This window comes from Phallusia mammillata, chromosome 1 (genome assembly GCF_965637545.1).
Source record: "Phallusia mammillata chromosome 1, kaPhaMamm4.hap1.1, whole genome shotgun sequence".
Lineage (NCBI taxonomy): Eukaryota > Metazoa > Chordata > Ascidiacea > Phlebobranchia > Ascidiidae > Phallusia > Phallusia mammillata.
Genome location: NC_137252.1, coordinates 19631951 through 19653241, shown reverse-complemented (window position 1 = coordinate 19653241; position 21291 = coordinate 19631951). Strand labels below are relative to the sequence as shown.

Genomic DNA, 21291 nt, shown 5'->3' with positions numbered 1-21291 from the left:
TTAAATACTAAATTCCCAGACATGTCAGGGAAAATCCTGACGTATGGCAACCCTATGTTAGTAGCTCTACCATACTATGGTGTCATCCGAAATAGTTTTTGGCGGCAAAATTGTTCGGTCGTCTGTCAGTTCGGTCATTTCCACTGTGTTGTTTTTAGGTCGTGTAGGAATAGTGAACAAAAGAACTTGCATGTTGTTGTAGTAGACACGCTATTTTTTCCCCTGCAGCTGGACTATGTATTATTAACATGCAAACAATTTAGATGCTGACTATAGTTTTAGTTCGACCGTTTTTAATTGGGCATTGGCCAAAGCTGGACTGTTTATTGGGATTCCACTAAAATATGCAATCTCCTATTCAATCGATGCAACTCACGGAATCTCTTGTAATAAAATGCCAAACAATGCAATGGCACCAATGCTCAGACCACAAATGCAATTTACTCCAGTCTTGTATCCAAAACAAACCACTTGATCTGTTTTTTTCCTCCGCGTTGTTTTTCCTCCGTGTACCTGTTGATATTGCGTGCTAGTACAAGTGAAAATATTTAGCTCAAAAGGGGCATTTGAGATTAGATTACAATGTCATTAAAATTATAAACTAGTGATGCACTGAACCCACATAAAAAGGTTCAGGCCGAACCTAAAATCCCTTTTCTTATAGATGTTTTCAACTGAACCTTGTGTTGTTGATGCAAGTGAATCAATTATGTCAAACCAAAATCACTTTCACAATGCGGAAGCTTTACCAAATTTTCAAAAAAGTTAGGGCCGAAACATTGGAAAACAACGTATTCGGCCAACCGAAACTCCGGTGCATCACTATTATAAACCTCTGTTCTAAGTTTGCTTTGATTCCATATTTAAGATAGCCTAAATAATTGTAGTTAATATTGACTGTCTTGTGTCTTTTTTTGTAGTACTGAATGTTCCTGGTGGGATACATAGGATGGTTTTTGACTCAAATTATACACTACAGTATTAAAAAATCGGATTCTGACTCCTAATCGATTCCTAAAACCTACAACTCTACAAACCAGGTAGATAAGGTGTTTCTTCTTGGGTATTTAAGCTGAATTGTCCCAGTGATTAAGTTTGCAGTGCCAATTTAACTGTCAAAGTCATGTCTAAACACTATACCCAGGTTTGCCATACCGTCCTTATTTCTAAGATTTGTCCTTATTTTGAAGGGCCATGTCTTGGAAAAATTTATTGTCCTTATTTCTAAGAAATGTCCTTAGTTTTGACTTGAGTCCTTATTTTGTCTTATTTTCAACAATTACAAGTCAAATCCCTGCTACAATTAAAAGTAAACCTAGACCTGAGTTGTCATGAGATACACAAAGTATTTTCTACAAACAAGGATTTCCTGGAATAGATTCTTTCTGCCAAAAATTATGGCATGTGATATATCATGGCTCGTATATAGGCAAAGATTCGTTCAAAAAAGTTTGTTTAGTTTCATATGAAAATTTAGTTTTTTGGTTGTCCTTATTTTTGGGTCCATGTCGATGGCAACCCTGACTATACCATTGTAGTGATTTACTTTTTACGATCCTGGCATGCACAGCTGGTGAAGACAGGACCTCTGCTTTCTGCATAAACAATGTGCTTACTCATGTGCCTAGGAGTAGTTTCTGTGCACAATAGTCGGTGCTATGTGGTTTGAAAAGCAGTTAGCATGTGCTTTTCAAGTTTTAGGTTGCATAGCTAACATTTTGGTCATGAAATTTACTTAAATTATTCTTAGATATCATTTGCAGTAGGCTAAATGTTGTTTCTGAACACAGAGAATGAATCCAGTCTCCGAACCACTAAGGATACATAAATAACTCAGAACGCATATCTAACAACTATGAATATGTGTAAACCATACAAAGTTACTAAAACTTACTATGGGACATATTATGAAATACAATGGAATACACCTACCGCATACTCAATTTGCCAAGCTTATTTAAGCGATCAACTGGATTATGTGATTAAGCAAAGTATTTTTAATTTCTTTAAGAAAGTTGTTGTTGGGCAGCAAAAACTATAGGTTTGCACTTTTCTTTTGGCAACAAATAGAAGGTTGGGATTTTTACTTCAAAACTGTCACATCACATTGGCCATTTAAACCAGTGGTTCCCAACCTTTTTGTAGTCACGGACCCCTTTTATAGATTTTATAGGTCCATGGACCCCGACGTAGCTTAGTCTTGTTATGTTTTTCATTTCCTGCATTGTACGTTATTATACTTTCGATTTTGGTGGCAGAATTTTAATCAACCTTCACAATCCTTCAATCTCAAAAAGGTTCTCCACTGTAGCAGTCAATGCAACGAAGAGGTAAACTTTCTGGTGTACAAAAACTTAAAACAAAGCCCCAAAAGTTCCATTGTTAATGTGTGTTGTGATGTCACAATAGAGGCAACAATCACAGGTTTTCCTGCTCTAAGGGTTTGATAAACAGTTTGCACTTATATGCAGGATTGCAAAAATGGTTTGGGAACTTAAAAATATTGTACTGTTGTTAATGCTATTACATATGTTTGCCTCCACGGACCCCCTGAAACCATCTCAGGTTGGGAACCACTGATTTAAACCAAACCAAAGACTACTTTCATTCACACGCTGACCTTTACATCATTATGTTTCTCAGAAACCCTAATATATTGCAATTATGTGATTCTATAATCCTTGCACACCTGAAATTCAGACTGTGCACAGGAATAGTAAAATGATCAAATCTTTCTCTAATTTTTTCCAGCCACTGTAAACAAATTCTAAAAAAGTACTGTAGTTTCAAACCTTTCCAAAAGTAAAAACAATTGGAAAATAATGTTTTTTACGGATGATGTTCTACAAGTTCGCAATGGGAGGTTTGGAATAATATGGTTGGCTGCCATGAAACGGGATTTGCTAAAAAAGCGACAGTACGAGAACGAAAATGTTGAAGAAACATGGTGGGTTTTATGTTTTCCTTTATCAATGTTAAACTAAGTTCCACTATTTAAGGGTTCCTTACATTTTTTTATTGTACTCAATTTGTATGTTTGTATTTTCTTCTAATTTCTACCTGCCATTTCTCCACCCTTTTTGCAATCAAATGTTTGATGGATTACTCTAGTGCAGTGGTTCCCAACCTTTTTGTAGTCACGGACAGTGATGGGACGATACCAGGATTTGATGCGAGTACCGATATCGAGTATGAGTACCACATGTACATACCTTCGATACCGAGTACGATGAGTACTCAAATATAGTGCTGTACTTAGTTGGGTATTACTGGCTAATTTATCTGCCATGGCCGGGGTACAAGCGCGTACACACACACACATTCAGAAAAATGTAATCTCCACATGATAGCGAAAAAAGTGTACGTAACCTGGCAGAACATTTTCCCGATTTTGTGCTGTCCAAAGCAAATATTGGCAAAAAGTTGCCCTATTCTCATGGTGTAAACCGGCCTTCGGTATCGAACGTTGGTATCCAAAACTGAGACAAAATATTTCGATACCTAGTACGAGTATCGATACCACTAAAATCGTTCGATACCGAGTACCGGGTACTCGTCCCATCACTAGTCACGGACCCCTTTTATAATTTTTACACGCCAGCAGACCCCCAGCGTAGTTTTCTTTAAGTCTCTATGTTTTTCGTTTCTTGCATTATATATATATACGTTATTACACTTTTTGGGTAGCATTTTAATCAACCTTCACAGTCCTTAAATCTCAATGAAGTTCTGTACTGTAGCAACAGAGAGATAAATTTTCTAGTAGTGTACAAAGGATGATTCAAAGCATTACAAATTCCATTGTTCATGTGTTGTGATGTCACAATGAGATAACAATCAGTAAAAGATAATTTTTCCTGACCCGAAGGTTTAATAAACAGTCTGCACATGTATGCAGGATTGTAAAAACGCTTCGAAAACTTACAAATATTTTACTGTTGGTTAATGGTACTAAAAATGTTTGCCTCCACGAATGGTACTAAAAATGTTGCATCCCTGAAACCATCCCACGGACCCTCTGGGGTCTGCAAACCCCAGGTTGGGAACCACTGCTCTAATGTTTAGCCCACTAGCCAATTGTCGAACTTTGGAGAGGTGTTTGGACACAAAAAAGACCTGCAAATGTCGACTCAGGTTTTTGGTGCATGAGTATGTGGTAGGGTTCATATTTTTCTCGACTTTTTCATTTCTCAAGAGTCTCGAAATTTGTATTTAAGCCAATTATTTAACTAAAACAAACCAAAAAGTTTCCGATTGTACGCTTTTTCGCTTAGTAGCGATTGCAAGTAGTGATTCGCTAGCAAATGAGCAAAAAACGAAGCAACTGTTATAGATCTAATGCAATCATGACTACTGCCTGGGAAAGGTGAAAGTTTAGTGGCAACGCACGTTGAAAATCGCTGTTTGGGGAGCAAAAGAAGAAAGTAACGTGCCCAGTAAAAAGAGGTGTCGCATTTACTTCTTGTTTATGGCATGTGACGCAATTTTTTTCAAGAATTTTTTATTTGTTTCTTGAGAATCGAGACAATTTTTTTGAGATTTCTTGTTCGAGATGGAACTCTAGTATGTGGCTATGTCATTTTTTAGAAAGGGGAATACCCAAATCGAATACAAATTAAAATGCTTTTAGTAGGGGTGTAGCTGCAGCACGTTTGTTATCTTTCCACCAAATGTGCCCTTACCTTTGTTGTTCTTTATAACAACTCAATGGTGCGCAGCTATTTCAGGCTTGGTGAATATTTTAGCGCAATTGTGCTGCTACGATTTGTATCACCGGCGAAATAAACTCAACTCAACAATACGGTGTCAAAGAACATTTGGTTAAGAGAGTTTCCCAACTAAGTCTTGAAAACCCCTAAATTTTTCTTGATCACCTTCTATTAGACCAGGGGTCGCCAACCTTTACTACTCAAAGAGCCACTCGGACCAGTTTCACATAGTAAAAAAACAACACTGAGAGCCACAAAGCCGATTTGAAATAAAACGCACTTGCAAAATGTTTTTTTGTCTCATGACACTCGACTTTTTGTTGTTACCTAGTGTCTTAATGCATGTTAGACACAATGTCTCGTCAGCAGAGAAAGCAAATTTTTCTCCCAACGTAGCGTTGAATGTTCTGTTTTCGCTGATTTTTATTCTATTGTTTAACACGTTTGTTACATAATAGTGATGGGACGAGTACCAGGTACTCGGTATCGATACTCGTACTAGGTATCGAAATATTTTATCTCAGTTTTCGATACCGAAGGCCGGTTTACACCATAAGAATATGGGCAACTTCTTGCCAATATTTACTTCTGACAGCACAAAATCGGGAAAAAGTTCTGCAAGGTTATGTATATGTGTGTGTGTACGTCTGTACCCCGGCAATGGCAGATAAATTAGACCAGGGGTGGGTTCTTAAACTGGGGGGCGCGATGGGTTCGCAAGGGGGCGCAGCACAATCTGGCTGCAAAGTTTTCACCTGCAAACAACGGTAAATGAATGTGTAGGAATAGTGTCGGAGCTGATTTTTAACTTATTGTTTGGAAACTCTTCATTACTTTGAAATGGATGTCCAGCCCACAAGGCGATTTTTATATGGGCGCCAAGATATGGTTGTTCTAAAAATCCATTTAAAATCTGTTAAATTGTATAGTTAATTTGATCTTACAAGCAATGCATGTATATTACATCACAAATAACACAATAAGGCAGTTGTTTGCGCACAATAACACTTCGTGCCTTGTCTGTGACGTTCCGACAAAACTGGCTTTGGACCAATCCTGGGCGTTGCAATCCCATGAAAGTAGGTACGGTAATATTAATTCTACATGTCATGACAGTAAACTTTCATAAGGAGTAGAATAATTTTTGAATGTAACAAATTATCAATACGATTTGGCAAACCAAAAATTGGGTCGCAAGCCGGATGAAATGACCTTGCGGGCCGTAGTTTGGTGACCCCTGTGCTATATAGTCTGCGGTACATTTTTATTTGTACTTAATTTCGCATCAGAGATTACCTTGACTTTTGGTGCATCAACAATTTCTGGGCGACATATGCATAGTTTACAAGAATACTGGCAACGTGGCTCTGTGCTCGCAAAAGCCTTCTTTTTCGCAACTTATCAGTGTTGAAGTGGCTTTTCCAACGTTCTAAACTAACTTGACAGTAGCTTAAAGCGTACCTACGATGTATGTTGTTTCCGAAAAACAAGACAAACATCAGTGCTAATATTTATTAAGGGGGGGCATGAGATTAAATAAATAGTGTCCAGTGGGGCACAACCGCAAAAGTTTAAAAACCCATGAATTAGACAGTGATATACAACTAAGAACAACACTATACTTAAGTACTCTGTAATCGTACTCATTATCGAAGGCATATACATGTGGTACTCGGTATCGGTACTCACTTCAAAACCTGGTATCTTTCCATCACTATTACATAACTAACAATCAGCTATTGCTAGACACTGCGGACAAAAACTGTATTGTCTTATATTGGGTGTTAACCTGCGCACCGCCAGTTTGCCTCCTTCAGACTTTGGTGACATTTTTCATGTTTGAATTTTGTGTTCGGCATGATCGTCACAAAATTTGTAGAGTTGGGCATTTGACCGGTCAAATAAAATCTGGTCAACTGACCGGTCAAATACTTGTCAAATAAGTCAAATATCAGTCAAATACAATACACATTATTAAATTGCAATTTTAGTTAAAAGTTGGAAGTTAAATCTTCTTATAAACCATAAGTAATGGAAATGAAGGTTTCAACTCATGTAAATTTGTTTGTGAATTAGGAAATGTTTATATTATATTACAGACTTTTCCGACTGGATTGCATGCTTCATTTCATCAATGGCCCCACCTGTGTGTCTGTAATTTTCATTCAGTAATCACATTTGTGAACTGGATTCTCATAATATTCTATATACATCAGGTTAAAGTCTAATTTTGACTTAGATTTAACTGCAAAACTCGCTTATCATGCTTAAAGTCGTAATTTATGCTGTTAAGCTGTTGTCACATCTCCATTCATGACAAAAAACCTTGATATGTACACACTTTATCCTAATAAGTACTGACCTGTAACTTATCCACAAAAATCTATTCAGGGCAATTATAAGCTAAATATATATATAGCTACAAACAATTTTTGAATCAACTATAGAAAAAAGGACTGTAGACCTACAAGTTTGCACAGATGCTTTAAATTACTTAGATTTTTTATCTGTCAGTAAAAACGTGCAACATTTGCAAAAATGCCCAAGTAAATACTAATGAACTAACTTCCCCATGGACATATCACACTCGATGTTTATTAAGATACAACAGTGCTAGAAGTGATCCATGTGTTTTAATTGCATTGTAAACCTTGCAAAGTTTGCCAAAACAGAAATCAGATCTTAATTTCAAATGAAAAGGATTTCCATATTGTTTTGGCTTTTATTTCAAGACAACAGAACAAATCTATAATGGCTTTAAAAGCACTTATTAATACAAGAGTATGCCCTAAATCAGGGGTGCCCAACCCGTCAATCGCGATCGACTGGTCGATCTCGGACTGATATCAAGTCGATGGTGAGGGATGCTGAAAATTATTTCAAACAGTTTTTTGTAAGATGATTTTATTTTGAAAATTATTCATTAGGATTTGTTGACAAGTTCACATCACAATTACTCATTGGGCGCTTTGTTCGTCACAAAAGTAATAGTTACTTACTTTTTGCTGGTACTTTTTTCTATTCCAAAGATTAGCATGGTATAAATATTAGAAATGATGTTCAATGTAGTGTAAAAAGTCACACCCAAAACATGATAATAACGTAAAACAGGGCTCAGAAAAATGCAAGTTATTCTTTGGTAATAATCATGTATAGTCTTGCATTATATTTATGGGTCCCCTTCCCTGAAGGGGACACATATTGTTTTTGTCTATATTTTTTTTTCTTTCTAACGCCGATTTGTTCCCACGTTTTGGTCAAGAAAGAATGGTTCAAACTTTTTCAAATTTACACACATTATAGATATTGGTCTAAAGATGGTCCATGTGAATTTTGACCCCTTGTGGATCCCTCGGTTCACCCACAGCCCCCCAAAACGTGAAATTTTTAAAACGGATATACTTGCTAAAGTACTTCATTTAGGAGTTATATGCTTTGTTGTTTGGTGCAATATAAGGTATTTCAAAGAATTTTGTACCTTAAAAAAAGATTTACCCATTTTCACCCCTTAAACCCCAAAATATTCATTTCTGTCTAACACTGGTTTGTTAAATGCGTTTGGTCAAAAAAGAGTGCTTTAAATTTATGCAAATTTGCGCAGATGTTAGATATTGTTCCGAATTTGATCCTCCTGAACTTTGACCCCAAACGACCCAGCGGTTCACCCACAGGCCCCCAAAACGAAAAAAATTAAAAACGGCTGTACTGACCCAAGTACATAATCTGAGGGTTTCATGCTTTGTTGGTTGGTGCAATGTAAGCTATTCTAAAGAATTTTGTAACTTTTTGTTGGATTCATCCATGTTTACCCCTTAAACCCCAAAATAATAAGTTTTAGACCAGAAATACAAGCCCTAATGTGCTGAAATGTTAAACAATTGTTTGCAGTAGGTTATTTGTTTAGTATTTAAAAATTTGCCTTAATCGGCCAAATAGTTACTTTTACAGTCCATAATATGTGTACACTGTCAGTCAGATAGAAGTCTCAACTCTCAAAGTAGTAATTCACTTGTTTACGATTAAGGCGGGTGAATACAGCAGGAGTGCTCAGAATTCATTTGTTTACGATTAAGGCGGGTAAATGCAGCGAGAGTGCTCAGCTTGACGTCCGGACGGACGTTTTACGAGACAGTCGTCTTGGTGATTAGAAATCAGCTGTTTTTGCGCAGCCATGCTATGTCGTTTTATTAAGTTATCAAGCTCATTTTCAGTTTTGGAAAATTGTGTTTAAAAACTGACCTTGAACAACAATATCAAGGTCAAAGCATGAGATTAAATTGAAAGTGTTTTTCCTGTTCTTATTTACTTTTTTTTGTAATTATATGACAATAATGATGCAAAAAGATTATGGACAAAACTTTTAAAGTTGGGTTAAGGCTAAAGTTGGTTAAGTTTTTCCTTAAGAATCTAAAAATAACCAGGATGTTTGTTTACCATAAATCCGCATAAATGCACGTGTGGGGACCCATCCGTTTTTGCTTACAAAAACAATCATATGTGTAGATCAAATGATGTGTATAGTAAATTGGTAAATATCTGACAATGATTGTGCCCTATTTTTACTGTTACCAAATCGCATATGCATATGTGTGGGGACCCATTAAATTATGCTTGCAGAAACAATTATGTTATAAAGTGCCAGGAAAAAGATAGGGACCCAATGAAATGTAGGTGCCAAATATATATCCATTATAAATATAGTAAATGGTATATGTGATACATCGTTAAATGTGATGTAGTATATATAAACTGACAATATATAGGAAAACCACTATTCTAGTTTTTATTTGTATTGGATGGGTAGATCCCAGAGTCGGACTACCTCAAAAGTCGATCTTGAGTCAAAAAAGGTTGGGCGCCCCTGCCCTAAACTGTTCTACCTGAGGGTTATTTGAAATATTTTACCCTTTCCAACAAACAAAAAGCAAGTCCAAGAAAATTTACCACATTTTATTTTTAAAATTAAAAATAGTATTTGACCGGTCAAATAAAGTGCTGTCAATTGACCGTATTTGACTGGCGTGCCAACCCTAATAATTTGTAATCAAATGTACAACATTTGGTAAATTCAAAAACTGAGCCGCATCAGAGGGATCAAAGAGCCACATGCTGCGGGTTGGAGACCCCTGTGTTAGACCCAAAAGAATATAATGATTTTCATTCTGCAAGTCACCACAGAGGAATCTTATGGTCTTATTGGTGGAATTTAATATTGTGAAAACCTTTACTGGCTGTTGCTTACCTCTGGAAGAAAAACATAAACTATTGTCTATTATGAAAAAACTTTACCAGCCTGAATATTGTGTTGTACCATTTTGTTACATTGTTGCGTCGTATGCAAATAATACTTGAATATTGCTTAACTTTTTTTATCCATCAAATTAAGCTTGTGTACAATCTAGAAAGCCTTTATGGTTTGAAAACGATTGCTAAAGCTTTATGAGTTGCTCCACTGGTCGGCTAAAATTATTTCACAAAACTGTGCTTTTACAGAAATTGCTCTGAAGCAACATGCGATAATTTGATTCAAGTTACAGATAATCATAGTTAACTGAAACTTTCAGTGCACCTAAATCGATCTTTGTTTTTCATGTTGCAATGTATTGTAGATTCTATTTAAATAAGAACTAAGGATGCCATTAAATCGGCAAAATCAATATTGTTTACAATACATTGCAACATGAAAAACATAGATTGATTTAGGTGTACTGAAAGCTTCAGTTTACTGTTTCACAAAACATTTGTGATGAAAAAGATTTGGCACCAAGTTATATTTAGTAGGAACTGTGAAACAAGTAACTCATTTAGCAAAAATATATTAAACAATAAAAATTAAGACTAGTTATATACTTTTTTAACTTGTCTGCCATCGATGCCCATGGTACTTAATTATCAAAGAACGTTGTTAACTACTTTAAATGAATACTCAAACAAACCAATTGGGACCTACTTTGTGCAACCTTGAGATTAAGAAGCACTGACCTAAAGAAACATTATGTAGAAAATAAGTTGGATAGAACTGATGTAGGTAGATTCTAATGCTAGTACAGGCATTACCAAATCAGGGGTCCAAACCTTAAGTGTGGTCAAATCAGGCAATACGTGGAACCCATTTGTGTTCAAATGGTCAATATGTCACAAAATGGTAATGGGTTCCCTGAGGTCAGGGAATGAGTGTTCAAAACCTCCATGCTGAAGGTACAGTATATAACAATATTTACGGGCAAAAAAATATTGAGCAAAAATTTATACAATCAAGATAAATTAAACCAGTGTTTCATACAGGAACAAAATGAAATAACATTATTTTGATTAATCGGTCTGGACCGATATGTTTATTTTGTTCCTGTCTGACCAAAATAATTTTATAATGGTATTTTTTGGTATTGACAAAAGAATATATCTTTGCTCTTAAAAGAACAAAAGCTACCGGTATTTACATGTGGATACATTGAAAGTACTATCCTAACATTTACATGACACACATGTCATATGATCAACACATGAAAATATATAATCAACAGCCATGAGCTGCGGAGACATTTCAAGCCCACTTTTACTGGAGGTATGATGAAGATTGCTGGATTTTCTCTCCGCTTGTCAGCCCAACTTGCATATGGAGTCACTGTTGTTTATAGTTTGCAAGTTTCGAATCTCTACAGTAAGTGGACCAAACTTAGCAAAGTTTATTAGCTTTTATTAACAGGCCATTGCTATATCGCAACATATAACCACGTTTATTGGCATAAATATGCTTTTGGTCTGCATAAAGTTTCTGAAAGCACCCCTTTTTCCACCCTTATGATACAAATCAAGCAAGCGTTGTTTAAACCAGCAGAACTAAAAGAAAAACTGGGAGTAATAGGTTTATGTTTGCACAAAAAAAGATAATTAATATTTTTTAAAACTATTTTACTATATAGTAGTACTACTGGGCAATCTCTTCTTATTTTCCACCTCTTGTTTAAATGTTTTTGTTATTCTGGTCAATTTGCTTTCTATATGAGTATGTAATAATCAACCCGTGTTTGAAAAACGTGCATGATCTTTCAGAGGAAGTGACTTTGGCATTTCAAGATCTAACTCGATATCGTTCACGACTGATGATGCAGTCCATTGACTTGGATAGTAAAAAGCAAAAATTGACAGATAATCAAATTTCCGTTCCTGAGAATTACTTGCAGAATGATCCAACATTTGGAGAACTTTATGCTCCTCCATGTGATGAGTTTGCTCCAATGCCGCAAGCAGCAAGATCAGAGGTTGAAATATATGTTTTCTTTCCTACATTGCATTTTATTTGAACAAGAATTTGAACTTCTATTTTTAACTTGTAAAGCCTGTCATTCAAGAGCTTTTAAATCCTTATTAGGAAGGATTACAAAAAAACACTTGTATCAATTATGATGTATCAGAGGGCCAATAATTACAAATTTATAATGTTATTGATTCGCACAGACATTTGCGAACTTCAGGGATTTCAATTGATGATTTCCATTGTATTTGTTGCTAACATTTTAGAGAGCAGTTGTCAACTGATAAAGCAGTGTTTCATACAAAACACAACAAGCTTACATAAATAACATCCAAAAGCTTGCTGCAAAAGGTTATTGTTATTATTGCAGGCTAGGCAAAGAAATGTAGTTGTGGACATTTCTACGATCACTTTGCCTGAAGAAATACCAACTCGGCCAGTAAGTTAATGGCCTTTTTTGTTCACTTGCACATTTGTCAGTTTACTTCTTGCATCTTATTTTCCTTTTAGGCACAAAATAGTTAATTAATTAGGATAAAACTTGTAAGGTTGGTATTAGTGATGGGACGAGTACCCAGTACTTGGTATCGATGGTATCGAATGATTTCAGTGGTGTCGATACTCATACTCGGTATAGAAATATTTTGCCTCAGTTTTCGATACCAATGGCCGGTTTACACTATAAGAATATGGGCAACTTTTTGCCAATATTTGCTTCGCACAGCACAAATCGGAAAAAAGTTCTGCCAGGTTGCGTAATTTTTTTTCGCTATTGTGTGGAAATCATATTTTTCTACATGCTTCTGCATGTGTGTGTGTTTGTGTGCATATGTACGCCGACCATGGCAGATAAATTAGCTAGTGATATAAAATTAAGTACAACACTATATTTAAGTACTCAGTATCGAAGGTATATACACGTGGTACTCCTATTCGGTACCGGTACCGGTACTCGCTTCAAAATCTGGTATCGTCCCATCACTAGTTGGTATATATATTTTTTTTTATGCTGCCCCACCACAAACAAAAAGTTTTCGAGCATGTATAGGACCATAAGTGAAGTTAAAATAATGTTGGTTGTAAAAGTGAGCTATTTCTATGAGTTGAGTAATTGCAGGTGGTGATTTGGAATTTCTTATTAGGATGATGTCATTGAACCTGCTGGGGCTGTTCAAATAATTTTCGTGTTTAAATCAAATAATTCAAACCATAAAATCTTTTGAAACATGTGCCAAAAGCTGTTATTGAAATTGCATTTTCACAATTGCAGTAAGCCCGGGTGCGTCATTTTCCAAGGGCGTCGCAGAATAGTTCTGTTTCGTGTGTGTGTGTGTGTGTGAACCCAATTTATTCCTACAACATCACCAAGTTTTGCAGAAATACATCACACAGGATAATTCAAAGTTTGTAATACATCCTAATAAACAATCAATTTTTCCAAAAATTATGTGTTTTTAAGTGAGCATTGCTTGGAAGAGAATACTTTTGTACATCCCACACAAATTTAATTTATTGTACAGTCACACATTCTGACATCATTCAACAAATTTGTCTGAATTGTTTCAAATATCTTAAAGTTTAAGTTGTACAACAATTTTGACATGTATTTAGTCCTTCAGTCCAGTAGTCATATATGTTTATTGAAATGTGCATTTAAGATCTGTGTGAAGCTGTATAAATCTGACTGTGAAAAAACTATAAATATAGGACCCATTTTAAAAAAAAAATTGTGGTTAATTCTGGTTACTCCTATATTTAATTTACCTACCTTTTTATGGGCTTAAGTAGAATATGTGCTAATCTGGAAAATTGTACAAAAATTATGTGATTAACCATAATATATCTATATATCTATATATATTTGAATACTTTTTAAAATTAACTATATTGTAGTGATGAACCGAATCGGCGAAATTTCGATTCGGCCGAAACCGAATATTTGGCGGTTTTGCCGAATAAATTCGGCCGAATCAACCGGATCATTTATGACGTCACGCGAAGTCGTACGGTACACGTTTGACATGAAAACATAAGTTTATCTACCTGGCAATTAGTGCAGAATGGTTGTGTTTCGTCCTTATTTCAGTTCTGTGGGGTTTAACATTGCCTTAAGCATAATTTCCAACCTGGCAATGAATTACTATTTAGTTGTCTGCAGTGGGGAAAATGATAATGTGGTAAAAAATATAATAACCGACAGGATTTTCGTTGGTACTAAGCAGGAAAGACACGCTTAACGCTTCAAATGTGTGTTCATAAAAGATTCGGTTTTCCGAAAATTGGCCGATTCGGCTGAATAAATTCGGCAAACCGAATATTCGGTACATCTATACTATATTGTATGTGTCATAAACTCATAATGTCATGAAAGGCACCCAGTCAGTTTTATTTTTATTATTTATTGTTGCCAGCTAACATATGTGTTTTTTGCAGATTGATCATGTTTCCTTGTTTGAGGGAAGTCAAGGAACCTCTTTTGATAAGCCTGACCCTGACTTCATTAACTTTGGGGCTACTGATCAGGATGGTGGATTGGGTTTTATGGAAATTCCAGAGGTTACAAATATTGAAACTCCCTTAACTTCAAAGCTTCCTAGTGTGATGTGAGTTGTTGTCAAATAAACAAAGTACACATGGAAACATAGGACCCACCTATTATACAATAATTTATGGGCTGTGTAAGTCCTACACAGTAATAAATGTGAATTAAAACAGTTGTACAATGCTACAATTTCTTAAAGATGCTTTATTGACACCTTAGTAAAAAAAATGTTGACACAAAGGTTTGCTACATATCTGGCCATCGAAGATCCATCAAAACATATGGATTGTCAATCTATACAAGTAGTTACCCACCATTTAAGCTTGCTGGTTTGTAATAGCCTAAACACCAATGTTATTGCTGTTGCTTTTTTCCAAATTGATCAAGCTATGTCCAACTTCCTGACTTTAATCACAATACATTGCCTGTCAATTTTTATCTTCCACCTTGTGCTTTTGTAAAACTTTGTGCTGATGTGACGAATTTTATGTTTATCATGGATGTTTTCAGCAAAGATGTTCCAAAAACGCCAAGCAAGGAAAAACGAAGGCAAAAACAATCTGATTTTGATTCCCCACTAGCTGTTCCAGTTGTTGAAGTTGACAGTAAGTTACTTGATTAAAAGTAAACAACAGATAATTTACTTCACTGAAAGCTGTAAATTAAACATCGTAGAAGCAAGATGAAAATAAACATTTTGATGATTAAATATGCAAGATTCACTAATGTTCAATCAGTTGCTTTTCATACAGCTTAGTCTTCACTTTATTTAGTTATTGTGCACTAAAGATCCTATTCCTAGTCAAGGAAGTTTGGTCGAGATGACTGTTACATTGCAGGAAATCTGTGTTTTGATTGGATTATATTACTGTCCTCTGCAATGAAGCTTTGACTACTTGACTGGGGTACAGACATAAGTTTACAAAGGCCTGGAACATAGAATTACCTCAAACTGGCATGGCTACACTGCCCTGAAATCAAATAAAGTTCTTTTATACTACATTAACCATATATATTTTATTTGTTATCTGAATGCAGCTGCTGCATTTAAAATGAGTGTAACTGCAGACTTATTTTGCCTGATCAGATAATGGGTAATATAGATAGACATGTGCCAATGGTATTAGATTTTAGTGCTCACAACAACACATCAGTCATGTTTTTCTTTTTCTTGGTAACCCTATCAGAAATTTAAACGTGTATTAGGAAACATTGATTTGACAATTTGCATGTCAAAATGCCAATTTCTGGTTCGTGCTTTTAGAAAAGTAAAATTGTTTCACATGTAGCCCTGGATGAAGAAATTCTTCAGCAAACATCAATTGATGCAGAATCAGTAAACAGAGAAACTAATAGAATAGAGCAGAATGAGAGGGTTGGATTAAGTGTAAGTGGAGATATTTTTGTAATTTGACGAAGACAGCACTAAGTTTGTTTACAGGAAACATCCGAGCTCATACTTGCTCCCCTCCAGGACCCATCGATTCAATCTAGAAAGAAAAAAAAATTACAGTTAATTGATAAATACATTGAGCTGTCATCAGATGAAATGCGAAACCAACTAAGGTCAACCTACATGTCAATTGAAGATTATAAAGCTGAGGTGCTCGTTAGATAGACAGACAAAGTAACTTCTTTAGTAGTTTGACAAAGTAGTAGTTTGTGTGCCTTTATAGATAAATATGAAGCATGCAAAGCATTGGACTCTAGTTACACTGTAGTGTAGTAATTTTCACAAATTATATTTCAGTGTCATAATTGCTATTTTAGGGTCATTTAGATGAGCCTGTTCATATCGCTAGTGCAAAGGAACTTTTTGAGAATGACGGTCACATGTTTAGTGGAAGTTATCTGAATCACATTGATGAATATGCAGTAAGTGTGTTCCACTTACTGGCTTTTAAGTAACTGATGTTGTTTGTTTAGTAAATTATTTTGTTGCAAATATTGGCTGAGCATTTTATGTTGTAGCACAAAAAGAAAGGTCGATTTGAAAGATTGCACAAAACATGTTTGCCAACTCGCACATTTAATCAACAAATTCAGGTGATTGAAAAAATTGAACCAAAATCCAAAACCAGAAAAACATTTTCTGCATACAAAGAAGCCCAGCAAGGTTTGTTCATTTAGTTTTAGCGTTTGCCTGAAAATCGAATTTATTTGAAATAGATTTTTAGATTTTTGTTTTATTGACACTATGTTTATCCTTCATGTCTACTAAATTCAATAAAAGAAGCTCAAGCTGATTTTTGGCAAAAATCAAAAGAAAACCAATATAGTACAACACAATTGTAATACTATTAGTATTTTGCAAGACAGTGTTTGTTTTTATTTAATTTAATTAATCTTCTAGTAGCAGCACGGAATTGATTAATGACTTTTTTTAGAAAAAGTTCAACACCAACCTGAAGATGAATACAGAGAAATGCTTGATGGACCAAAGTTTGATGAAACGATACCTACAGACGTAAGTTTGTTATTAGGTTGTCATTGACTCCATCAAATTGAACATTCTTGTATCAGTAAGTAGTAACTAGTGATGCACCGAACCCGCCTAAAAAGGTGCAGGTCTAAACCGAATAATTTCGGCCAAATCAGACTGAACCTAAAATCTCTGTTTCTATGGATGTTTAACTGAACCTTGTGTTGTTGATGCGAGTGAACTCAATTATGACAAACCAAAATCACTTCCACAATTCGTAAGCTTTACTAAACTTGTAAGATTTTGCAGACAACAAGGTTCGTATTAAATAAATACAACAATTAGTTAATTTTTGTTTGTTGCTTATTGACAAAAAATAACCTTTGGGCTTTAATTCCATGCAATTAAAAGTTTGGTTTCGGCCGAATTTTCAAAAAAGTTTGGGCCGGAACTAAAACATGGGAAAACAGCGTATTTCGGTGTATCACAACTAGTAACTTTAAACTTTTTGATGTTTGTGATTAGTTCAGTTTATTTTGCTTGGCACCAAAACAAATGTCCAAAAAAATATGAATATTTGCTGCTAAAGCACCTAATTTTCACTTGCCCCTCACTTGGATGCGATTCACTGATCGTAATGAACTCAACTCATCCTTTATTTGTTTAATTTTATTAAATATTGTGACCTGTGGATGTGCTTTAACACTTTTTTGTTAATGAAGTATTTATGGTTTTGAAAACTCTTTTGGATTCTATGCATATCCAAGTGTGGTGTTTTTGTACTCTGGTTTTGCAGATAACTGTGGATGGGAGTTTTGAACTAGAAAGAAACCTTAGTCGAATTAGTGGCAGGATGGTAGATACAACTGTTGGATCTCATTCTACCATATTGGGTAACTTGCTTTATTAATGAATAACAGGCTAATGTAAAGGTCATTTCAATTTTTTGACATTGAGTTAAACTTGTGTGCAATATTGAGTTTTTAAGACTTGTCTCAAAGGTAGAAAAAACATCAGGGCTCAGTTTGATCGTAACAGATAAATTGTTACATGCTCTTGCCTCAACTATGCATTGTAGTTGTGGGTGTTGACAAATGGTATTTAGTATAGTTTTCCTAAAAGTAAAAATTTTCCTAATCCCTATTCAAATGCATACAGATGTTAGCTATAGTTTTTTTCTAACATTTTTTTCTCTGCTTTTTTTATTAGATTCACCCGTTTTTCACCGCTCAAACCCCGAAATAATCGGCTTTAGTTTTAGGCCAGAAATACAAGCCCTAATGTGCTGAAATTTTAAACAATTGTTTGCAGTAGGTTATTTGTTTAGTATTTACAATTTTGCCATAATCGGCCGAAATGTGTGCACCTTGATAGCTGATAGTCAGACAGAAGTCCCAAGGGAGTACCTCACTGATTTACGATTAAGGCGGTTTAATGCAGAGCGGGATAGCTCAGCGTACAATGTCACATACACTTTATAAACTGTTTGTAGAAAGGGAACACACAAAGGATTTTGTTTTGGAAGATGAATTTTTGGGGTAAGTGTGAACCTGTTGCATTTGTGTAATTTTTTTATGTGTGCAAGGATGAAAAATGGGGCAATTTACCGTTTGCATTTAAATGTATTTATTACAAATTGAAAAACACATTACTAAATATATGTGCAGGCAGCATCGATAAACAATTAGCAAATTTGAATACATGCAGATACTCCAATTAAAATTGTTAAAACTGTTTAAAAAAATTATGAATTTAGGTGTTTGTTAGGGTACCCATCGCTTGGTCGTAGGTAAAATATGTAAAAATCCTTTTCTTAGTAAATTCTTTACTTTCAGACAGACGATGGTTGAACAAGATATAGGACATGCAGAAACTGAATCTTCTCAGGCAAAACAACACAAACCCACAATAAGGTGTATATGTATGAATAGCATATGTCTTGAATTTACATGTAATTGCGCAAAATGTTGGAGCATTTGCAGTGTGCGGTTGATTCTAACGTGCTAATTTACTTAATTTACGTATTATTGTGTTGTTTCTGTGTCGTATTATTATTGTGAGATTTAAACGACAAATTTACTGGCCCAACAACGACTGATCACGTCATTATTATTATTGCAATGCAGTAAAATCGCGGACGACAGATGTAATGAGCATTAATTACAAAATATTTGACATGATGTGACGTCACAGAAAACACACAACTTCATGGACATCTTTTTTAGCGAATACATTAATTATCTGCTTTTGATTAAAAGTATGCTTAACTAATCAAATTAGGATAGATAGAATTTCTTTTTGCCATCGTCCGTAACTGTTCAATACACGGATCATGCTCCTGTAACCGTGACATGCAGGGTTGCCATCTAAGTAGACCCCAAAATATGGAGAACCAAAAAAATAAATTTTCAAACGAAACGTTTTCGAACAAATCCTAGCATTTATACCAGCCATGACATATCATATGCCATATATTTTGCCAGAAACAAACAATCTGTTTCAGCAACTTCTTGTGTGCACAAAATACTTCATGTATCCCACGACAGTTTAGGTCTAGGTCTACTTTTGCCTGTACCAGGGATTTGACTGTCATTTCACTACGTTTGTTCCTTGTAATCGTCAAAACAAGGACATTTCTTTGAAATAAGGGCTATATATTAATACTAAGACATTGCCCTTCAAAATAAGGTCAAATCTTAGAAATAAGGACGGTGTGGCAACCCCGGTGATATGCCAGGCGTCTGACCAAGAAGTGAACCACCGCCGTTTTTGCCAGTCAAAGTCTGTATAAAACCTATCGTTACCTGATAAAGCCTCGATTGGCCCCATGGACGCCTTTTTGTGTCCAAAATAATAGAGCGGTGATTGGGAAAAACATCTAAATTGTCTGATTTTTACATAATGAAGAGCTTTAACGCTAATTTGGTTGGCCAAATATTAGAACACAAAAGTTTTATTCAACTTGGCCATTCCATGTTAAAGCTGACGCATCTGAAATCATATGTTTTAATATTACAGCTATATCGATGATATGCTCGCATCAAGTGAAGATGGAATTATGTTCAGCTCCTTAGCTCCGCCTGGTGTTGTGACCAAGCAGTTTGCTGCGCAATGCTTTTACGATGTCCTGAGTAAGTTTGCAAGATAAAAAAATAAAATATATAAATATTAACAAAGATTCAACCTGGGTGTTCAGAAAGTCAGGTAACCCGTTGTTAGAGTGAGCAATGCAAGCAAAAAGCCCTTGCCTTGACAACATTTTTGCGTTGCATTAAAACTAAACTAATATCGAAAAATGTTCACAGTTTTGTTTAATCTCATATTCTAGTTGTGAAGTCCCGCTGCGTCCTTGCATTAGAAAACGACGCACCACGATGTCACTGCGCCTAATTTCACGTTTCGGCTTTGAGTAGTAATAATTGTGGACATTGAACTGTTTGTAAACTAAAAGAATTAACCCCTTAAAAACGATTGATGATTGATTCGTTTTTCCTAGACCAGTCTAGTAATCCATCTCGAGGATAGCGAGTTTGCCACAGAACCAAGTAAAGTATTAGGTTAGCGTAATGATTCCCCTGAAAATTCCCACTGTAGCAAGAATTCCCGTTTTAATGGAAATGTTTGTTTTTATCCCCATGTTTTATTGACGCAGTAATTGTTTTATTTAACCACCGGTCGGATAAAACCACCTTTTTCTGTTTACCTCACATGAAAAATTAAATCTTTAGCAAATGCAGTCGTTACATACACCGCTACTAATTTGTTGTTTTGGGGTTTATAATAAAGTTTATTCTTGCAGAAAAAATAACTGTATAAAAAATAGTGGGGACCGTGTTTTGCTGGCGTATTAATTTTTCACAGTCGTGTCAAACTTTTATTTTGTATCACAGCAATGGGAAAACGGGAACTTATCCGAATGAGTCAGCAAAGTCCCTATGAGGATTTCGTTATCTTTCGTGTATAAAATGTGACTTCCCACTCTTGTTCTTAAAAATTTCTTCAGATTTTTAATCGTTGAATTGTGGTTTTGAAGGCTTGTGTTTTTTCGTCAATTTGGTTTCTTTAACTTCTTTTTAAAATGTTTTGTGTGCTTTGGAAAACATAGATATTTACTTTTTGGCAACAGACGCTGCGTGGTAACTGTTAAAATTGTAGCTTGGATATGAACTCAAAACATACTGATAACTTTGTAGACTCTTCGGCTAAGAAATCCAAATACCTCATGACAAGAATTTGCTGCGATTGTCGCCAAACACTACACACGAGCACCACAGCAGTCAAATCTTCAAAACGTGATGCATTTCAAAACAACAATTCTTGCACATATATGGAGAACATCCGTAGCCGCACAGTTATTGAATGC

General features: G+C 35.3%; 1 protein-coding gene across 2 annotated transcripts; it reads left to right on the top strand.

Annotated features, from left to right (window-relative positions):
* The first annotated feature begins 929 nt into the window (after window positions 1–929).
* LOC145209233 (uncharacterized) lies at window positions 930–21053 on the top strand. 2 transcript variants are annotated; one of them, XM_080079505.1, is made up of 16 exons: window positions 930–1040; window positions 11234–11370; window positions 11763–11971; window positions 12335–12403; window positions 14398–14567; window positions 15017–15111; window positions 15796–15893; window positions 15948–16109; window positions 16277–16381; window positions 16478–16622; window positions 16894–16973; window positions 17725–17821; window positions 18421–18466; window positions 18764–18841; window positions 19947–20059; window positions 20819–21053. In XM_080079505.1, the coding sequence occupies exons 2-16, from the start codon at window positions 11277–11279 to the stop codon at window positions 20890–20892; spliced, it is 1635 nt and encodes a 544-aa protein (XP_079935631.1). In that variant the 5' UTR covers window positions 930–1040; window positions 11234–11276; the 3' UTR covers window positions 20893–21053. The 2 variants fall into 2 exon arrangements, with proteins under 2 accessions (XP_079935631.1, XP_079935630.1); XM_080079504.1 differs by lacking the exon at window positions 930–1040 and adding an exon at window positions 2756–2947.
* Window positions 21054–21291: the final 238 nt, after the last annotated feature.

Bases quoted from the DNA above. Each gene is read 5' to 3' on its own strand.
- LOC145209233 (XM_080079504.1), top strand. From the start codon at position 2,823: ATGTTTTTTACGGATGATGTTCTACAAGTTCGCAATGGGAGGTTTGGA. The intron at 11,371-11,762 runs GTAAGTGGACCA...ATGATCTTTCAG, and splicing joins GCAAGTTTCGAATCTCTACA to AGGAAGTGACTTTGGCATTT. The intron at 18,842-19,946 runs GTGTATATGTAT...TTAATATTACAG, and splicing joins CAACACAAACCCACAATAAG to CTATATCGATGATATGCTCG.